This window comes from Lepus europaeus, chromosome 14, assembly GCF_033115175.1.
Source record: "Lepus europaeus isolate LE1 chromosome 14, mLepTim1.pri, whole genome shotgun sequence".
In the NCBI taxonomy this organism is placed as follows: Eukaryota; Metazoa; Chordata; class Mammalia; order Lagomorpha; family Leporidae; genus Lepus; species Lepus europaeus.
This window is the reverse complement of record NC_084840.1, coordinates 42064626-42085785: the sequence shown is the minus strand read 5'-3', so window position 1 is coordinate 42085785 and position 21160 is coordinate 42064626. Positions and strand designations below refer to the sequence as shown.

The window sequence follows — 21160 nt, the reverse complement described above, 5'->3', positions numbered from 1 at the left end:
TTACATTTTGCACAATAAAATATAACTAAAATGAAGCTCTTGTACTTGAACTAATATCCAGACAGCACTAAAATGTGCTGTGGGAGCCACTGGTCACACTCACCTCATGCCTCCTTTGTAGATGCCCCCTTCAGAGATTCCCTTTCTCTTGTTCCAGAAGGTCTGGGAGCCTCATGGAAGGCACAGGGGTACAAAATATATACCTCATGGTCATAGAGAGGCTTAGGAAAAGGAAGAAGATCCTGTGTGTACACTTCCTATTTCTAGAATGAATTGTAAGACATGTGCTGTGGGCATGCATCAGTAAGTCATGTTTTTGAGATCATAAGAGATGAGGAAGACCATCCAATACCATCCCATTTCAAATTCCAGATGCCTTTCGGCAAAGGGTAGTTGCCTCTGAGTATGGTGCAAACTAGTAGGACTCTGGGGAAACCTGTTTGCCTGCACTGAATGGTGTTACTGAGCAAGTCAATTAAAATAATAAAACAAAAGAGACAACAAGAAGAAAACAATAAGTCTGTTTTTCAAAGAAAAATAAGAGCCAGCTTCATTGGTCAAGTCAGTTGAAGCAGTTTGCACAGGTACAGTTGAATGCCCCTCTTTAACATAACGAGTGGAGCATGGATCTAGTAGCTCTCTCTAATGATATTTTACTGTTAAGGAGGGCATTGGGGGAACGCCAATTCACAGGAGCAGCATAAAAACACAGAAGTCAACACTCAGGGGAAAGGTCTGTCCTCAAGATGTTCCCTCAGTGACACTGGTTCAATGACTTCCCTTCACAGCCGTGTGCATATGTTCAGTTATCAATGCTTGAACCTCATGGACTGAACATCACTTCTCAGCTTCGGTCTCATCGAGTCCCTGACCAAATTCCAGTCCTTGTCATCACGGAGAACTGGATTCCCCCTCTGGAATCAGAATCTTCAGTTTCCTACCCTTATCACGTCACTTCTTTCTACTTTTCCCACTCAACCTCTTCTACCCTAACTATTCACCCCCTTCATTAAATCATCCAGTTATTTCCCCTGTATGTTACCCCCACATATCTGCCCAATCCTCTCTACACTTCCTTCTCTCCAGCTTCTCTCCTCATCTTAACCCTTTCTTCAGCTCCCCTGGCTATCAACCATATCTTTCAGATAAAATCCCAACCCTAGATCTTTCTAACTGCATGCAGTTTCTGCTTCTATCCACCAAGCTTCTATGGTCCTCCTACCAAAACTCAAACATTATTGGGTAAAACAATCACCCAATTGTGTGGGTTGGTGCCAACACAGTGTCAGGCAATCATGATTCCCAGCCTGTGCTAGGACTCACACACATGACACGTCAGTACCTCTCTCATGGACTTCACAGTGAGCCCTAGCCTTCCTCCTCCTCCACAAAGCCCTTGCCTGATGGACCCCAGAGAACACATGGCTATGTATATATTCAGTTTCCAGTGCCTCTAAGGCATTGATCTGCATTCACACCACTGCTTGCTTTGTGTGCTCTCATTTCAATGGAGAAAGCATCCTTTCAAACCAACTTTGTATTTGCTCCCCAGATTCCATCTACAAGTGTCCTCTCAGGAGCCTTGCTTTATATTTCTTATCTCCCCAGATTCTGTAAAGTCAACTTCTATTGAAAACTTGTGTATTCTGCACCAGACACTAGGATAAAACTTTGCATACTTGATCTCATATAAATTCTCTAGAAACCAGGTGGAATGACAGTGCTTCCCTGAATGTGTTCTCTCTGTCCTTCTCCACTTTGGCTCTTAGCCAGAAAATCTACTCAACTGTTTTTTAAAAAAAATTTTTTTTAAAAGATTTACTGGGGCTGACACTGTGACACAGTACGTTAATCCTCTGCCTGTGGCACTGGCATCCCATATGGTTGCTGGTTCTAGTCCTAGATGCTCTTCTTCCAAACCAGCTCTCTGCTGTGGCCTGTGAAAGTAGTGGATGATGGCCCAAGTGCTTGGGCCCCTGTACCTGTGTGGGAGACCTGGAGGAGGCTCCTGGCTCCTGGCTTTGGATCGGCTCAGCTCCAGCCATTTCAGTCATTTGGGGAGTGAACCAGTGAATGGAAGACCTTTCTCTCCATCTCTCCCTCTCACTGTCTGTAATTCTACCTCTCAAATAAATAAAATATTTTTTTAAAAAAGACTTATTAGAAAGGCAGAAATACAGAAAGAGGAGAGAGGGAGAGAGAGCAACCTTCCATTCATTGATTCACTCCTCAAATGGCCGCAATGGCCTGAGCTGTCTGATTCAAAGCCAGGAGCCAGAAGCTTCTTCAGGTCTCCCATGTGGGTACAGGAGCCCAAGCACTTGGACCATCATCAGCTGCTTTTCCAGGGCATTAGCAGGGAGCTGGATCAGAAGTGGAGCTGTTGGGACTCAAAATGCCACACGTATGGGATGCTGGCTTAGCCGACTACACCATAGTGCCAGCCCACTAATCTACTCAATTCTTAATGACAGCTTCCTTTGTTCCTGTGTTGTCCTCTGGCTCCAGTTCTGCCTCCCTGTTTCCATCTACTGTCGCACATCTTGAAAGAGTAATCTCCACATTCTGTCTTCTTCCTCACCTCTCATTCCTCAAGTCTTTTCTACTGATTGTGAAATGAGAGCCTCCTAATTGTAGAAACCAATGGATTCTTTTCAGTCTATGTTGCTGGGTTTTTTGCTGTATAATAGACATTTCAAGTCCTTCTGCCTTATACACTCCTTTCACTGACTTCCATGAAAACATGTCCCTCTGATATTATCAACTGGAAAACTTCTTGACCTATCCTTGAGTAATTAATCCTGACTCCTTCTCGTAAGTGTCTGTCCGCAGGTCTCTGTCCTCATCCTCTTCTCTGAGTGATCTCTTTCATTCCCGTGATTCACAGGATCACATACAAATCAATGGTGTCTAGATTCACGTCTCAGACCAAATCTCAGCCCTGAGCTTCATACTCTTATCTTGGGGTTCCACTGGTTAGCAACTCCTAGATACTTCTGAACTTTCTTGTCAATCCCAAACACATTTACTTTCTGGGGTTCTTTAACCTGATTCATTAAATCTTCATATCACAGCATGACCTACACCAAACCAGGTAGCCATCCTTGACTCCTGAAACTATCCACTTGATTGCAATGAATGACTCCTACAATTGTTTACTCCCATCACAATTTACAATTTTGGGAGGTTGCATTCTGTATGTTGTGTGGTCTTGGGAGATTATCTAGCACTTAAATTGCAATCACCTGCCAATGATTATTTTTACAAAAGAATTTCACATATTAATTGTAGGAAGTTACGACTTCCATGTGGTCAACATGGGAAAATCACAGCTGATTTTATTGGGGGTAAAGGAAGAAAATGTCTTTTGCTCTCATTGTCAAGGCAGAGGCTGAGTAGTATATATGTTTCTTGTCAGCTGCCCATCTGCACTGAACTTCTAAGGCTCTGCTAGGCTTTAGCCTACTTAGGATGACTCATTTTCTCCTTGAAATAATATATAGAGCTTTTTCTCTCTGAAACAGCATAGATATATTTTCCTCTGTAAGTCTGTGGTTCAGCCTGCTTACTGTTTTCTGAATCTTTGCTAATACTCACCCAGATCTGGCAATCAAAAAGGGCTGGCAAAAGGAAAGTCCATGAGAGATTTCATCGTATTTACCTTCTAATTCTTTTGTTATCATCAGGCATGTCAATATCCGGGTTGAATTGGTAATTAAGGAGTTCAGTACCAAAGAGATCATATTCCAAGTAACAGCCAAGCTGAGCAAACTCCAATAACTCCTTCTTATCAAGTATAGTCCTAGAGACAATAAGACAGACATATTATTATTATTAAGAGCATATTTTCCACACACATGGATTAGAAGTTTTATGCACACTATGTACTAGAATATAGTTAAAGTAACAGAACTTTTGAGTTGGCTCTTGGAAGTGACTTTAAAATACTAAGTTCGGGGGCCGGCTCTGTGGCACAGTAGGTTAATCCTCTGCCTGAGGTGTTGGCATCCCATATGAGCACTGGTTCTAGTCCTGGTTCCCTTCTTCCGATCCAGCTCTCTGCTGTGGCCTGGGATAGCAGTAGAAGATGGCCTGAGTGCTTGGGCCCCTGCACCCACATGGGAGACCTGGAGGAGGCACCTGGCTCCTGGCTCCGGCCGTTGTGGCCATCTCAGGGGTGAACCAGCAGATGGAAGACCTTTCTCTCTGTCTCTCCCTTTCACTGTCTGTGACCCTACCTCTCAAATAAATAAATAAATAAAATCTTTAAAAAAATACTAAGTTAAACCTGTTATCAGAAAATAAGAGAATTTATCCATTCAGAAGGGAGTTTTCCTTTCTTATGTACTTGGGAATTAGACTTAATTTTAATTATGCTGCTACCCCTAAGAAGCAGTTTTGTAATTCTCCTTCAGAATCACTTGCAGGACTGTCCCATATCTATTGAAAATCCTTACTGGGGTAAATTTTCATCCTCTAAGGACTGCTGTGAACTCTGGAAACTATCACAAGAAATGTGCCATCAGGTCTGGTGAATTAGGTGAGTAACACTGATCTGGGGAAAATGGGAGGATTCACTGTAAAGGCAGCGATTTTCTGGCGAAGACTGTGAAGTGATTCTAAAATAAATTCCAAAGCTTATGTGAATATCATTCCAACTTTTTAAAAAAGTGACCGTACTCACACAGATATTGAAGTTTGGGTGTGTTTAGCTTTTTAAATAAAATTTATTATCTTATAATAAACTTTATGCATGTACTAAATGGCTAATGTCCTAAATGTCCTGTGTTAGCTGTTGCATAAAGAGTATCTCTATTTTAGGGTTGACGATGATGTAAATGAATGGCAAAGGAGAGGACTGTAAGATAAGTACAGGCCACAGATGGGGAAGTGGATAATGCAGCAACTATAGATTATCCCAGGAAATTTAGGTAGTAACAAATAAAAGGGAGACAGTAATGTAATCCCCAAACACTTTACTATAGAGATTTAATCACATAGAAAAATAAGACAGAATAAAAACATCCTACTAGAATATGGAAAAAAAAATGTCAGGAAAAATATACTCCCCAAATTAGACACCGAGCAAAGAGAATTAAAGACCTAGAGAAGAGAGGTGAATGTTTGGGAAGCAGAACTGGCCTGGAGAAGAGCTGGGGATGCCACACACTGGCTGTCCCATTAGGCTTTTTATCCATGCTGATATACCATTACTTTGGCAATGCCAGGATGCAAGGATTAAAGCAACGTTACATGTGTATAAATCTGCTTCTAAGAGGTCATATAGTTATTTTCAAATAGTTATTTTCAAAGACTTCCCTCCAACTCATAGGAGGATCAATTAAGCTTCTGCATGTCACAGGTTCCAGAAATTTCTGCTTCCCTGGGATGCTTCCAGGGAGCTGACTGTCGACTTTCACTCTGAGCTGTTATACTGGAGCTCTTTTTTTATTCTATTCACCAGTTTGGCATAACTTATAGTTCACAATGTTGTTTTTAGACAAGGAGGCTAAAAAATCTTTCCTTTATACTATAAAATGTGCATTAGTTCTGTGCTATAATCTAGTAATACTATTTCTTTTCCATCTTCTTACCATGGAGACTTCCAAAATTATTAGGTTAAAGAATATGTGCTTTTCTATAGTAAACACATTCTATTTGCCCTCAAAGAATTATACTTAAAAACAAAATATACAACAATTAACCTAAGGGAGAAAAGGCTAGTTTTTTTTTTTTCCTTTTATGACCAATTGAGGTAAGTCAATGTTAATTACCTCATATGGGCAAGGTACTAGATGGGGGAGGTCAGGAAAGGGAGGGAGCAGCAGCAACAGGCTGGATCAGACTCTTCTCCTAGTGTCTTTTTCCTGCTTGTGGTCTAATGCATTGAGATGATGCTTTCTAAATTTGAAGTGATATAGAGAGGTATACACTTTATGAAAAGTCCATAGGAAATGAAAAGCCATGTTGCTAATCTGACAACTGTAAGAACTTATTACGTGTCTGGCATTACACTAAGTGCTTTGCATTCATTATTTCGTTTGATACTCTCTGTAATTCCCATCTGGTCTCAGTTTTACAGATGAAGAAACTGTGACTCAAGAAATTAAACATCCAAGGTGATACACAATTTAAATTCATTTCAATGCTTGAACCAACTCTCTTAACCATCATATACTGTATGAATTCTCTTATTGCTAAATATTTTTTTTTACTCAAATGATATTTTCTAGAACTACATTGACTGTGCACATAGTTAACTTTAATTTTGGAATGTGATTACATTCCCACCAACAGTACTTTCAAACCACACTTAAAAAATGGAGAATTACTACCATCAAGGGTAGTCCAGGGGTGGAGAAGTGAAAAGTCCAGGAAGATGAGACAGGATTAGCTTGTGAGGATGTTTAATGGTAGACTAGAGTGTCACTACACACAATAAACAGGATCAGACCTTCAGGGACATTCTGAACAATTTGAATGGCCTGGCCAAAGGAGGAGAAGGAATTCTGCCAATCACGACCACTGCTTACTATTTTCCCATGAGCTTTCTATTGCTCTAAGCCTCTTGCAAATATCAATGGGTACAGAGGCAACATCCAGCAAATCAGTCATCTCTCCTTGCATGTCTGGTTACCTACTTGGATGTCTAATGGACAATTCCAACTCAACATGTCCCAAAGTGAGCCCCTCATCTACTATCCAAGTTGGCTGTTCCAAAAACCCTTCCCTATCTCAACTGATGTCAGCTCCATTCTAGAAGCTCAGGCCAAATATCTGTAGTCACCGTTGAACACTTTCATCCTCTTATACTCTAAATTTGATCCCTCAGGATAGTCTTCTGGCTCACTCTTCAAAATGCAACCAGAATTCAGCTAAGGCATTAAGTCCTGTGGTACTTTCCTGATCCAAATCACTACAATCTCATATAAGATCACTGCAATAAATTCCCAACCGCTCTCCCAGCTTCTAGTTTTGCTCTCTTACACTGTACTCTAAATGCAGCAAAGTGCTACCTCCGTGCCTAAGTCACACCAGGTCTCTCCTCTGCTCAAAATCTACCAATGACTTCTGATTCCACCGTCCACCCCCACTCCAGCCTCAAGTAAGAACCAAGGCCGTCTGGTAACCACAGAGTCTTATACAAGGCTCATCTACAAGAGGAATGGAGACTGTAGGAACTCAATTTTCTAGATGTCAGTGACATATGCATGTTACCTATATTGTAAATGTTATCTGAAAATGTCACCATAGGCAGATTCCTTTCCAGAGGAACAGTAATACTGTTCAGTGAGATTCATCTACACATGTAAGTTTCAAAAGTAACCCTGGAATTTCTCATCCTGTAGAACAATATACATAAAAGGGGTGTGACTCCAAGGGAAATGATCCCTCTGAAAAACACTCTTAAAACCTCCAGTCACATGTAGGGGAAAAGATTTATTTGGAAGAAAAGTAATGAAGCTAATAGTTTGGCCATCAGAAACATGCAGCTGGAGGATAGACAAATGTGCTGTCCCTGAGACTCAGGATGGGACAGGCAAGGGGCGCAGCAGTTAGGCCACCCCTTGGTACAACTGTGTTCTGTATCTGAGCACCTGGGTCTGCGTCCCAGCTCCATTCCCAATACCAGCTCCCTACAAATGACATCCTGGGAGGCAGCAGGTGATGGCTCAATTAGCTGGGTCCCTGCCACCCATGTAGAGACTGAGATTAAATTTCTGGCTCTCAGCTTCAGCCTGGCCCAGCCCTGGCCATTGCAGTCATTTGGGGGAGTGCCCTAGTCACTGGAAGATATCTGTTTCTCTTTCTCTGCATCTCAAATAAAGAAGACAGCAGATTTAAGAAGTTTAAAGTCCAGGATATTATAGTCTCATCTAGAAATTAGAAAGATTTTGAAATCCATGACTACTTTTTTTTGGTATAATACACATTTCCATGAACCTTTCAAAGAGCCTTCAAACAAATGGTTTTCAAAAATTTTTGCATAGAAATAAACATGTTTTAATTCCATTTTCTGTAATTAAAAAAAAGATTTATTTATTTATTTGAAAGGCAGAGTTACAGAGAGAGGGAGAAGGAGATGGAGGGAGAGAAAAAGAGAGGGAGGGGGAAGAGGAGGAGAGAGAGAGAGAGAGAGAGAGAGAGATCTTTCATCCACTGATTCACTTCCCAAACAGCTGTAACGGCCAAGGCTGGGCAGTGCAAAAGCCAGGAGCCAGGAACTTCATTCGGGTCCCCACATGGGTGCAGGAGCCCAAGCACTTGGGCCATCATCCACTGCTTTCTGCTTTCCCAGATGTATTAGCACAGAGCTGGATGGATCAGAAGTGGAACTGGGATTTGAACTGGTGCTCATATGGGATACTGGCATTGCAGGCAGCAGCTTAACCTGGTATGCCAAAATGCCAGCACCTCTATGAATTTTTTGAAGAACCTTTGTATAAGTAAAAGTTATTGCCTGCGCCGCGGCTCACTAGGCTAATCCTCCACCTGCGGCGCCGGCACACCCGGTTCTAGTCCTGGTTGCCCCTCTTCCAGGCCAGCTCTCTGTTATGGCCCGGGAGTGCAGTGGAGGATGGCCCAAGTGCTTGGGCCCTGCACCCCATGGGAGACCAGGAGAAGCACCTGGCTCCTGCCTGCGGATCAGCGCGGTGCGCTGGCCGCAGCGCACCGGCCGCAGCGGCCAGTGGAGGGTGAACCAACGGCAAAGGAAGACCTTTCTCTCTCTCTCTCTCACTGTCCACTCTGCCTGTCAAAAAAAAAATAAAAGTAAAAGTTATTGTCATTAATTTTTTTTTAGTTTATTTATTTGAGACTTAGAAAGAAGAGAGAGAGAGAGAGAGAGAGAGATACATCTCATCCACTGTTTCACTTCACAAATGCCCACAGGGGTGGTCCACACAGTTGGTTAGGTGTGGGCCAGGTAGAAGACAGAGCCAGAGACCAGGAACTCAATCTAGGTCTCTGCCATAGGTGACAAGAACCTAATTCCTTGAGCCATCACCACTGCCTCGCAGGGTCTGCTGTAGCAGAAAACTGGAGTCAGGAGCTGGAACCGGGCATCAAACTCAGACGCTCTGATTTGGGACGTGGGTGTCAACTGCAAGGCTAAACACACACCTCTGTAATTATTATTTTTACTAGTACATAGCAATATGACCCCCCTCTGGATAACTAAGCATTAATGTGAAGGCAATCCAGAAATGAATTCACTTTAGTTCTCTTTACTGGAGGAGGGGCAGTATAAAATCCATGGAGAGGAAATAGTGTCTGATCATAGATATTTTTAAAAACAGAGTCCTGAAACAAAAAATAGAACACTCTATTAGATGTCAATGAGAGGCAGAATGGGAGAGGTAGGTGGCCCAAGAAAAGAAACACCTAACAACTGTCAGGTATATAATACAGTGCTAGTTCTTTAAATCTCTACAAAAGGTACATGAGGAAGGATGAACATCCCCATTTTACAGATGAGAACATGAAATCTCAAAAAAGGTTAGTGACTCAGCTTCCAAACTGAGCGGTTGTGGAGAAACCAGACTACCTTTGGGTTCAGAAGTCAGACCAGATTGCCCCTTCTGGGATGAGGGCATCCACCCACCACAGCGGCTCCATCCCTCCTCACTGGCTCTCACTCCCCTGAGAAATCCACACCACCACAAAGGCATCCAGGAGCACTCTGTGCCGTGCACACCTAACAAGGTGACTCACTCACAGGAAGCTGACACTGAGCTGGGTGGCTTCCAGGGACTGCCAAAGTGCGGCCGCAGTTGCATTTATGCAAGTGATTTTCTTTTTCACTTGAAGAAAAGATCAACCCTGAGTGTCAGCACGGCACCAGGGCAAGTGGACTTGGCAGGCGACCTTCAGCTGAAGACTCAACAGAGGTCCTGCCCTTCCCAGGCGCTGCTGACCTCACACCAGTGCTGCCCGAGTGCGCCGTTCACCTCAGTGCAGTTCCTGCATTCCATATTCCACAGCCATGAATAATTCTTGTCTTATTCCAATTTTCTCCAAGCCTTCAAAAAAGCTTTTTTCTTATTTATTTGAAAGACACACATACACACACACAGAGACAGAGACAGAGATAGAGAGATATATCTTCCATCTGCTAGTTCACTCCCCAAATGGCTCCAATGGTCAGGGCTGGGCCAGGCTGAAGTCAGGAGCCTGGAACTCCAACTGAGGCTCCCAAATGGGTGGCAGGGGCTGACGTGCTTGGGCCATTTTCCGCTGGTTTCCTGGGCACATTAGTGAGGTGCTGGATGGGAAGCCGAGCAGCTGGAACTGGAACTGGTGCTCTGATAGGGGTGCCAACGCTGCAGGCTCAACCCACTGTGTCACACCGCCAGCCCCATTCCAGGTTTTAAGGTAGGTAGTTTTCACATTTTACCCCAGTCAGAGAGGTTATTGTGACATGCATTTCACACTACAGAAAGTCTCTTCTTCAAGGTAGATGAAGTGATTGCTATGTCATTTATGAAACACCCTGAGGTATCCTAAGAGGAGGATGAGATTTTTGTATAAGGCATTTGTTCTTATTATTTCTATAATATCATTCCTTCTGCTACATAGCTTACACTTTCGTTCCTCAAGCAATAAATAAATCCTCTTTATATAAGGAACAAGCATACATTTAAGAAGAACACTGCCATCATGGAGGAGCATGGTATATGAAATGGCCTGGCTATCTTTATTTTCAGAATACACTTATCATTTTTTAAGGCGCATACTAAAATGCAAGACAGTTGATTCTTTTTTTCAACCCTCTTTACATGCTAGATCTTATCCATGTGTTGAGGGGTTCAGTTTAATGTCAGAACACACTCTGAGTGGGAGGAAGGAAGTCTGTGTGAAGTGATAATTTAGACAAGGGGCTGTGGCTTTCTTCATAGAAAGAAAGAGGGAGCCAGTGAAAGGATATGACTTGGATCAAAATGATAACACCATCTACCACTTGTCATGGGCTTTATAATATCAGAGATCCCTCAAATACATTCTTCCCTGTCATACATCCATGCACACCTTCATAAACTGATTCAGCAAACATCTGCCAGCACCAACCTTGTCCTAGCCTGTGTGTTGGAAATACAGACATGGATACAGCATTTTTTTAAAAAAGATTTATTTATTTGCTTGAAAGGCAGAGTTACAGAGAGACTGAGACTGAGGGAGAGAGAGAGAGAGAGAGAGAGAGAGAGAGAGAGAGAGAGTTCATTCTTCCATCCACTGGTTCACTCCCCAGATGGCTGCAACCGCTGGAGTTGCACCGATCTGAAGCCAGGAGCCAGGAGCTTCTTCCAGGTCTCCCACGCAGTGCAGGAGCCCAAGGACTCAGGCCATCTTCCACTGCTTTCTCATGCCATAGCAGAGAGCTGGATTGGAAATGGAGCTTGAACTGGTGCCCATATGGGATGCCAGCACTGCAGGCGGCGGCTTTACACATTATGTCACAGGGCCAACCCCATGGATAAAAATTTAAGCTGCCATCTCAAGGAATTAAAGTCTGCAGAAGATGATACATATTTAGATTAATAACTACATTAAAAATGTGTTCAAAGCTTTTATAGTCCACATAAATACAAGGTATTGTGAAAGAATAATGATGAAGCATTTCATATGAGTTGAATTTCAAAGTATATTATTCACATAAAGGTTGGGGAGTTCAGGTATTGCATGAGGGGTGGACAATCCAGAGGGATATCTCTCCAGAGTCAAACAAAGCAAAAACGTGTTGGGGCTGGTGCTGTGGTATAGTGCCTAAAGCCGACACCTGTAGTGCCGGTATCCCATATGGGTGCCAGTTCGAGTCCCAGCTGCTCCACTTCCCATCCAGCTGTCTGCTACAGCCTGGGAAAGCAGTAGAAGATGGCCTGTGTGGGAAATCTGGAGGAAGCTCCTGGCTCCTGGCTTCAGTTCATTGCAGCTTTGGCCATAGCAGCCAACTGGGAAGTGAACCAGCGGATGGAAGACCTCTCTCTCTCTCTCTCTGTGTGTAACTCTGACTTTCAAATAAATAGATCTTAAAAAAAAAAAAAAAGAAAAAAAAAAAAAAAAAGAAAGTGGAGCTGGCTGTACCTGAGGCTGTATCAGAGGTAAAGGGCATGAAAAGAGAAGTATTCATCCACCCTCCATCCATCCATCTACTCACTCATCTGTTCATTTAATAAGAAGTTATTGATAACCTACCTACAGTAAAGCATGAGCTGGGAAAACAAAGAAAAATAACACGGAAACAAATAATTGCTGCACAGAATTTACCAAGTGTAATAATAAGAGCACTACCAAGAACTAGGTTGGCAAGGACAAGGAGACAGGGAACACTGCTAGGCTGGCTCAAGAAAAGCTTCCTAGAGAAGAAAACCTCTGGTGAGTTACATATCGAAGAAAGACCCTGTGAAATGGATGACGGAGAACAGGACAATCACAGCATTGGGACCACTGTGTCTGCAAAGCACATAAAGATAATCAGCACAGGGCTCTCGAAGACATGGTCAGTGTGGCTCTAGCCCAGGCTCTGTGCAGGAACTGGAGGGAGGAGTGGGGACCAGAAGACCAAGATGTTTGAATTCAGTGCTTAAGGCAAAGGAGACCCATTGAAGGGATTAAATCAGAGGCAGGGATGCAATCCAATTTGCACACTGAGAGATCAATCCTGAATCAGGAACAAGATCAAGGGAGATTCACAAGAGTTCAGGTGACAAATGAGGGCCTGAACTCAGGTAACGAAAGGATTGGATCAGAGGGGTTGTGTTCAGAGATGTTAGGGAGGTAGACAGCTCTTTCCATGTTGCAAGGGAGAGAGGAATTGGGCTATCATCTGGATGAACAGTACTATCACTGACCAGAGTAGGATAAGCAATGGGAAGAGAAACAAATGGGGTTCTGTCACTGCAGGGACAGGGATGGAGGAAGAGACTCAGGGTCTGTCTTGGGCAATGGGTTAGGTGCTGGTGCCATGTAATGATGCCAAGAGCAAGGAGGGAATAGGTTCTGAAACACACAATAAACCGGTGGAATAATTACAGCACGTATTAATGTCACTTCAAAGTAAAGCAACGAAAGCATACATCTTTTAATACAACAAACTGAGGTATTAGAAGCCTTGCTTGGCTGGCATCACAGCTCACTAGGCTAATCCTCCACCTGCGGCGCCGGCACACCGGGTTCTAGTCCTGGTCGGGGCACCGGATTCTGTCCCGGTTGCTCTTCTTCCAGTCCAGCTCTCTGCTGTGGCCCGGGAAGGCAGTGGAGGATGGCCCAAGTCCTTGGGCCCTGCACCTGCGTGGGAGACCAGGAGAAGCACCTGGCTCCTGGCTTCGGATCAGCACAGTGCACAGGCTGCAACACGCCGGCCATAGCAGCCACTTGGCACTTGGGGAGTGAACCAACGGAAAAAGGAAGACCTTTCTCCCTTTCTCTCTCTCTCTCTCACTGTCTAACTCTGCCTGTCAAAAAAAAAAAAAAAAAAAAAAAAAAGAAGCCTTGCTTAAATGCTCTCTTCATTTTGCCCTGCTGTGACTTAATTGGAATGCACCAGGCATTCCAGTCTCTGAATTTCTGGGCCTACAGAATGGGTTTCATGAGGCCAGCTCTGTTTGTTCAGGGCCTGAGACCTGGAGAAGCATGGAATATGCTTTCTGCTAAAAGTTCAGACTTCATCAAGTAGTTTTTAAAAATTGGCACATGAATACAAGGAGAGCTGCTTATATACACAACTGATTTATTAAAAAGCTGAATTTCAAAGACTGATATTTATAAAAATTTTAACCCAAAAAAGTAATTCTAAAAACACTTTTTTTAAAAAAGATTTATTTACTTACTTGAGAGGTAGAGTTACAGAGAGAGAGAGAGAGAGAGAGAGAGAGAGAGAGAGTCTTCCATCAGCTGGTTCATGCCCCAGATGGCCACAACGGCCAGGAGCCAGGAGCTTCTTCTGGGTCTCCCACGCTGGTGCAGGGGCCCAAGGATTGGGACCATCTTCTACTACTTTCCCAGGCCATAGCAGAGAGCTGGATCAGAAGTGGAGCAGCTGGGTCTCGAACTGGTGCCCATACGGGATTTCCGCACTGCAGGTGGCGGCTTTACCCATTATGCCACGTGCTAGTCCATCTAAAAACACTCTTTGCTTCCCTCCTCCCTAAATTTCTCAATTTAAAACAAAAACATGGAGCCAGCCCTGTGGTAAAGCTTGTAGTGTCAGCATCCCACACGAGTGCCAGTTTGAGTCCTGGCTGTTCCTCTTCTGATCCAGCTCTCTGCTATGGCATGGGAAATCAGTAGAAGATGACCCAAGTGCTTGGGTCTCTGCACCCACAGGGGAGACCTGGAAGAAGGTACTGGATCGGCCCAGCTCCATCTGTTGCAGCCATTTGGGGAGTGAATCAGTGGACAGAAGACTTAACTCTCTCTCTTTGCCTCTGTCTCTCTGTAACTCTGCCTTTCAAATAAATAAATCTTTTTTTTTAAAAAAAAGCATATTTCTACTGATAGAATTATGTGGGAATCTTTTTTATTTTACAAAACAGTTTTCAGTACCTACTTAAAATAATTACTAAACCCAATGAGAACTATTCACCTAATAACTTAAATGAATTTAAAAATACTTACGATGCAAAATTTTAAGGAAATGAATAAAATCACTATAATCTGTTATAATCTAATTTACTATTATCTAATAAATTCAATATTAACATAAGCTTAAAATACTATTCATATATATTCCTACTGCTACTGGCAACTCCACTTCAAATATAAAATCTGAAAAATTCTTAATTGATGCATTTTAATTCATGAAAAATAAATTTAAATATCAAAAGAGAAACTAAATATGGATGATGTAAGTTTTTAATGTGTGGCTTAACCATTGCCAAAGATTAAAATATATACAATTTTCTACTTCAATTAAATATTTACCTAGAAAATTTTGGTTTCATCCCAACTCAAGCCATCAATTAGAATGGTAGAGATGGGGCCTGGTGCTGTGATGCCGGCATCCCATATGGGTGCTGGTTCGAGTCCCAACTGCTTCTCTTCCAATCCAGCTCTAGTCTTCTATGGACTGGGAAAGCAGTGGAAGATGGCGCAAGCACTTGGGCCCCTGTGCCCATGTGGGAGACCTGGAAGAAGCTCCTAGCTCTCAGCTTCGGATTGACCTGGTTCAAGCTGTTGCGACCATTTAGGGAGTGAACCAGTGGATGGAAGACCTTTTTCTCTGTCTCTCCCTCTCACTGTCTGTAATTCTACCTCTCAAATAAATAAATAAAACTTTTAAAAAAGAGAATGGTACAGATGCATTAATATACTGGTTTATGTATATATATGTATGTTATATATATGTATTTCAAACTTTCATTTATCTTTTTTATAGGATTCTTTTTACATTACAGCATTACTCTTGTGGAACAGTATTTTCATAGTAGAGAATACCAGAATGGATAACAATAGAAAAATAATTCAGACTGCCATCATCTCTATGTTAGCAAGTATTGTCATTCTCTGCTGTTGAGCGCTCTGACGGCCTGAGTCCCTCCAGAGATGTTTAATGACATCATAGAAAGGAATGATGTCACACTTTCAATATTATGACTTAAGTGTAGGCTTAAGTAAAAGGAACAGATGGCTCCAAGAGAGAAAACCCTTGCTTAAATTAGAATAAAATCAGAAGTTGGCTCTGAATTGCAAAGTGTAATTAAAACTTTATTTTAAAATACATTTCACAGTTTATACATCCTAGGAAGAGCTTTTTACCATATGAACTTTCCAGCTGCCACACAGCACAAAAGAGGTTGCGTTTTTCATGTAAGGCAATACACAGTTCAAGGAATGACGGTATTGAGAAGAGTGAAGATAAATCTCATAGACACGGCAATCCTATTTGTTAAAATGTCACATTTCACGGGAATGGTGTCAGATTCATGAAAAATTGCTTTAGAAAAAAAATTACTAGTGGAAGGTTTCGGTGGGTAGCATGTTCTGAGTAGAATACCTGACTGATGCCTTCTTTCGCCCTGACATTGGACAGGTCTGCCCAAATGGTTGTTAACGATTACAAATTGTGACACCGATAAATACCATACAGTAATTGTATTGAATTAGGCCCTCTTTACATATATAAAGAAATAAGTGTGTTGCATTTCAGTTTGTCAAATATTTGCCTGAATTCTTTTCTTTTCCTTTCCTTCCCCTCTTCCTCCCTCCCTCCCTTCTTTCCTTCCTTTCTTCCCTTCCTCCCTTTTTCAAAAAATAGGTTGCACATGGAGAGGAAATCTGTAGTAAGTGGTAATGGGGGTATTTGCACAGTATGGTAAAAACATGGTTAAAAATAATTTTTCTGAATTCCTATTGCCATATGAGCAACAGCTTTGGGGGCTTAAGTGACCTGCTGCAGGTCGCACAGCAGGTAAGATACTGGTGTCAGAACTTGAAAGCAGGCGACCCAACTCCATTGCTCCTCATTCCCCATTGATAGGAAAATCTGTGTTGCATTAATGAAAGAATAGCTGGTGTCAGTGTCATCACGCAATTTCAAGCTAAAATATATTCAAGGTTTGTGTTTCTATGTCAGTACTCTTTAGAAAACAATATGTTTTAAGCAAAACTCATACCCCTGCCTGTATACACAGAAATGTACATACACACACAAAATGCCATGACATGTTTAAGAATATGTTCAATCTTTTTTTTCTATTTTCTGTCATTGTAAAAACAGAGAAAATGTCAATAGACATTAGTAATTGGAAAAAGGGAAGTGTTATTGATATTTTCCATTACAAACTCTCACTTGCTTATCAGGCCTCTCCTTTGTTGCCTTAAACTAATTTCTCTCTGTTTGGATCAGAGCCTAAATGACTGAAATAAGTTGTCTTTACAATATATTATGTGCATGTCATACATACTGCACAAAACACATTCTTCTAAATGCATTCCATACATATATACATGATGTATGCACATCCATAATCCTAAGAGTAAACTGTTAGGAAATATATAGCACCCTATCCACATGATTCTAAATGCTCCATTCCATTTCATGTGCACAACATTCCAATTGTTTTTTTTATCCCACCATATTATTTCACTATATAAAGACATTTTGCTGAATTTCCATTTGCCAAATATTTGCTCAGAATTGTTTTGGAGTGAGTTCACAAAAATTCACTAATATTCATACAAATTAAAAGTGAAAAGCTCCAAGATACCGCATAATTATTTTTGTAGCATTTCTGAAAAAAACCTGAAGGTTAAAAGTCATCATAATTATTAAATAATCATTCGGAAGGCAGAGAATGGGTTGTTGCCTCAGCTACAGCCCAGGACCTGGTATATGAGGCACTCAAATATTTGTTTAATGAATGAATAAAGTGATATCCTACTCTCTTACTTCATCTAATTAGGAGCATGAACAAAATGTATCAAAATTCCAAGAATTGGGCCAATTTGGCATGGATGATCAGAGGCAAAGAGAATAAAATGTGTTGTTGGCCTATTCCCTGAGCTTTCCCTCCCTATTCTCAGGAACCCTTGGGTCAAATTCCTCCATCTTCCACTGAGAGTGATTTTCAAAGAGAGGGGTGTACTGTTTTCCTACCCTGAATTATTATTGTGTCTCTAATCAAACCCTAGGCCTTGGATTTCCATCAAAGCCTTTTTGGCTTGTGAAATAGAGTACCAAGTAAAATAAAGGATTTAGGCATAGCACCTGTCTGTTGCCTTCCCTGGGATTCACACATTTAATCTGTAAATGGGAACCAAAGACCTGTCAGCCATGTTGTTTTACCCCACACTTACTGGTAATGAAAGAATTCTATTGCTATAAAAATACCTACAGAAACCCAATAGTGTGCATTGAAGTAGAAACTCCTCGAAGATGAATGGCATACAGACTATATCTGTGGGATGTTTTCTTCAGTCACATATAACCTGCATCAGACCAGGCACTGAGGCAGTGCTGGGATATGTATAGAATTTTAACAGGTAATAAAATGGTAAAAAAAAAAAAAAAAAGATTAAATGGTGCAAAGCCTTTGTGGATTAAAAGCCCAAACAAGGAATATATAGTGTCAGTGCTATTCTTCAATAACTGTTGATTTTGGGTGGCTATAACTGTCAAGGGCAACCCCCTACACTGCTCCCTAGGGTTAAATTCTCAGCAGCCAACCGGCTCTTCCACAGGCGCAGGACACTTAACGGGAACAGATGGTTAGGGGAGGGCCTAAACACAGAAGCAGATTTATCTTGTCAAGCTGGTAAATGACCTTAAGCAGGTCACAAGTGGTCACATGGCAATAATGTGGTTCAGAGGTCTCCTAAGGTGATGGGCATTCATTAACTCTCCCCTCTCTGGGTGCCAGCTTTCCATTTTGGGTAGCCATGTAGTGACTGGTGCACGCAATTGCATGAACCACAATAAATACTTTACATACCTGCAAAAACATTTAACTATCTCATGACTGCGGGCGCAATGAAAAATTTTATCTCTGTTAATTCTCAAATGATGGCAATATGACTTTGGAGAGGATAAATAAACCAATTCCATGGAAAGTGAAGGTTAATGGTCAGTCTTGTTAGAGAAGCTCAGTGTGTTATAAAGGGCCATCGGACACAGCCACTGCCACTTTATTACCTCACAACCACAACGGTCTGTGGCTCCAGAACCTTCTCCTTTTGTCCAAAAAGGCATGGTGGGAGGAAAGAAATGATTTTGTTTTGTCTTTTTTTTCTTTTTGAGGCCATGTTTTGGGGATGCTCTTCCTTTTATGTGTCCTCTGTGCATTTTGCTGCATGAAACACATGCCCTTTTGTGATTTGTCCCCATTTTACAAAGCTGAAGTCCTTGCCCTTTCAGCACAGATGAGACTGTGCGCACCGCCCAGCAGACCTCAGAGAGTCTGTGAAAGGCTGACCCAGTCCAACTTCAGCCTGGCCACTGTCTTGCTGTGAACAGTCACTTCCCAGAGCTGACGCTGTCTGCGTCTGCCTCTGTGATTATTATGTTCTGTTACTTTATTCAGTGTGTTTTTCCAAATGCACCATTTTTTTTCCAAAGCCAATTTCCCTAGTGGCCTCCCCACTGAAATGATCGTGCTTCCATATATTTTTTTCCAGTAACTGGACACCTGAATAATCCATAACGTGAGGGTGCTTCAAAAAATTTGTGGAAAATAGAACTAAAACATAAATTTATTTTAGTGCAAAAACCCACTGTGAATCTCTGCATATGATGAATTTTCAAAGAGTTTATGGGGATCTGTAATATGAAAAACAATGCATGGGTTAAAAAAATTTTGCACTACAACAAACATCTTTTATAAGACCCCAGAAGCACAGGCAATTAAAGCAAAAATAGACAAATGGGATTACATCAAGCTAAGAAGATAGTGCACAGCAAAGGAAACAATCAGCAAAGTGAAGAGGCAACTGACAGAATGGGAGAAAATATTTGCAAACTATGCATCTGATAAAGGATTGATATCCAGGATATATAAGGAGCTCAAGAAACTCAAGAACAAAAAAAGCAACCCAATTAAGCAGTGGGCAAAGGTCATGAACAGGCATTTTTCAAAGGATAAAATACAAATGGCCAATAGACACATGAAAAAATTCTCAGGATCACTAGCCATCAGGAAAATACAAATAAAAATCACAATTAAGTTTCACACCACCCCCAATAATAAGAAAAAAACATTGCTAGCAAAGGTGTGGGGGAAAAATACCATAATGCACTATTGGTGGGAATGTAAACTAGTATAACCATTGTGGAAGACAGCCTGGGGATTCCTCAGAAATCTGAAAATAGATCTACCGTGTTATACAGCTATCCTACTCCTGGTAATATATCCAAAGGAAATAAAATCATTATATGAAAGTTACCTGTTCATAGACCCCTTGTTCATAGCAGCTCAACTCACATTAGCTAAGACATGGAATCAGGGGCCATTACTGTGGTGTAGCAGGAAAACCACCACCTGCAGTGCTGGCATTCCATATGGGCACCAGTTTGAGTCCCTGGCTGCTCCACTTCCAATCCAGCTCTCTGCTATGGTGTGGGAAAGCAGTAGAAGATGACCCAAGTCCTTGGGCCCCCCCACCCGCATGGGAAACCCAGAATAAGCTCCTGGCTTTGTATCAGCGCAGCTCTGGCCATTGTGGCCATCTGGGGAGTGAACCAGTGGATGGAAGATCTCTCTCTCCCTACCTGTGCCACTCTGTAATTCTACCTTTCAAATAAATAAGTAAATCTTTTTTTTTTTTAAGATATGGAACCAACCCAGATGTCCATCAACTGATGACTGGGTAAAGAAAATGTGGTACATATATATGATAGAATATTACTACATAAAAAATGAAATCCTGTCTTTTGCAACAAATGGATGCAACTGGAGACCATTATGCTTAGCTAAATAAGCCGAATCTGAAAAGACAAATATCATGTTTTCTCCAATTGGTTGTAGCTAATCTATACCTCTGAGGAACAGTGGTCTATCTACATTTTACTTATACTGCTCTTTGTTTAGAGGAGCATTGAGCCTGTGAATATAAAGTAAATTGAAAGTATGCCATCACACAAAAATTAAAGGGAAATAAAGGAGGAGGGAGACAGATTGTATTCTTGGAATCATGTCTATGAAACTCATGAAATCTCTTCTTTATATATTAATACATAAAATATGCAAAAACATTTATTTGAAAGGCAGTGAGAGAGAGAGAAAAACAGAGAGAACAGAGAGAGAGGTATCTCTCATCTGCTGATTCACTCTTTCAATGCTCCAACAGCTACAGTTGGGCCAGGCCAAAGTCAGGAGACTAAAACTCAGTCTGGGATCCCTCACATGGATGGCAGGGGTCCAGTACTTGGGTCATCACCTGCTGCTTCCCAGGGTACACATCAGCAGGAAGCTATAATTGTGAGCCAAACTGGGACTCAAACACAGGCACTCTGCTGTGGGCATCCCAAGTGGTGTCTGAACTAGTATACTCAACACCTACCCCTTACACTTATATTTTAATTCCACTTTTCCATGACCTTCTTGAAGTACCACTGGTGTAGATGCAGAATGTGTGGTTGCTCTTGCAATACCCTCAGGGTTTTCTAGGATGCCCTTACTTTATGTGACATCAAGTCAACCTTCCCATTCAATCCTGTGCCATTCAAGAG

General features: G+C 41.8%; 1 protein-coding gene across 4 annotated transcripts in view; it reads right to left on the bottom strand.

Moving 5' to 3' along the window:
• Positions 1 to 21160, bottom strand: part of PTER (phosphotriesterase related) — a 75420-nt gene that overhangs the window by 4732 nt on the left and 49528 nt on the right. For all 4 annotated transcript variants that reach the window (XM_062210509.1, XM_062210511.1, XM_062210510.1 and 1 more), the window contains exon 4: positions 3662 to 3802. In XM_062210509.1, coding sequence (XP_062066493.1) covers positions 3662 to 3802 — 141 coding nt within the window. The remainder of the gene's footprint in view (positions 1 to 3661; positions 3803 to 21160) is intronic.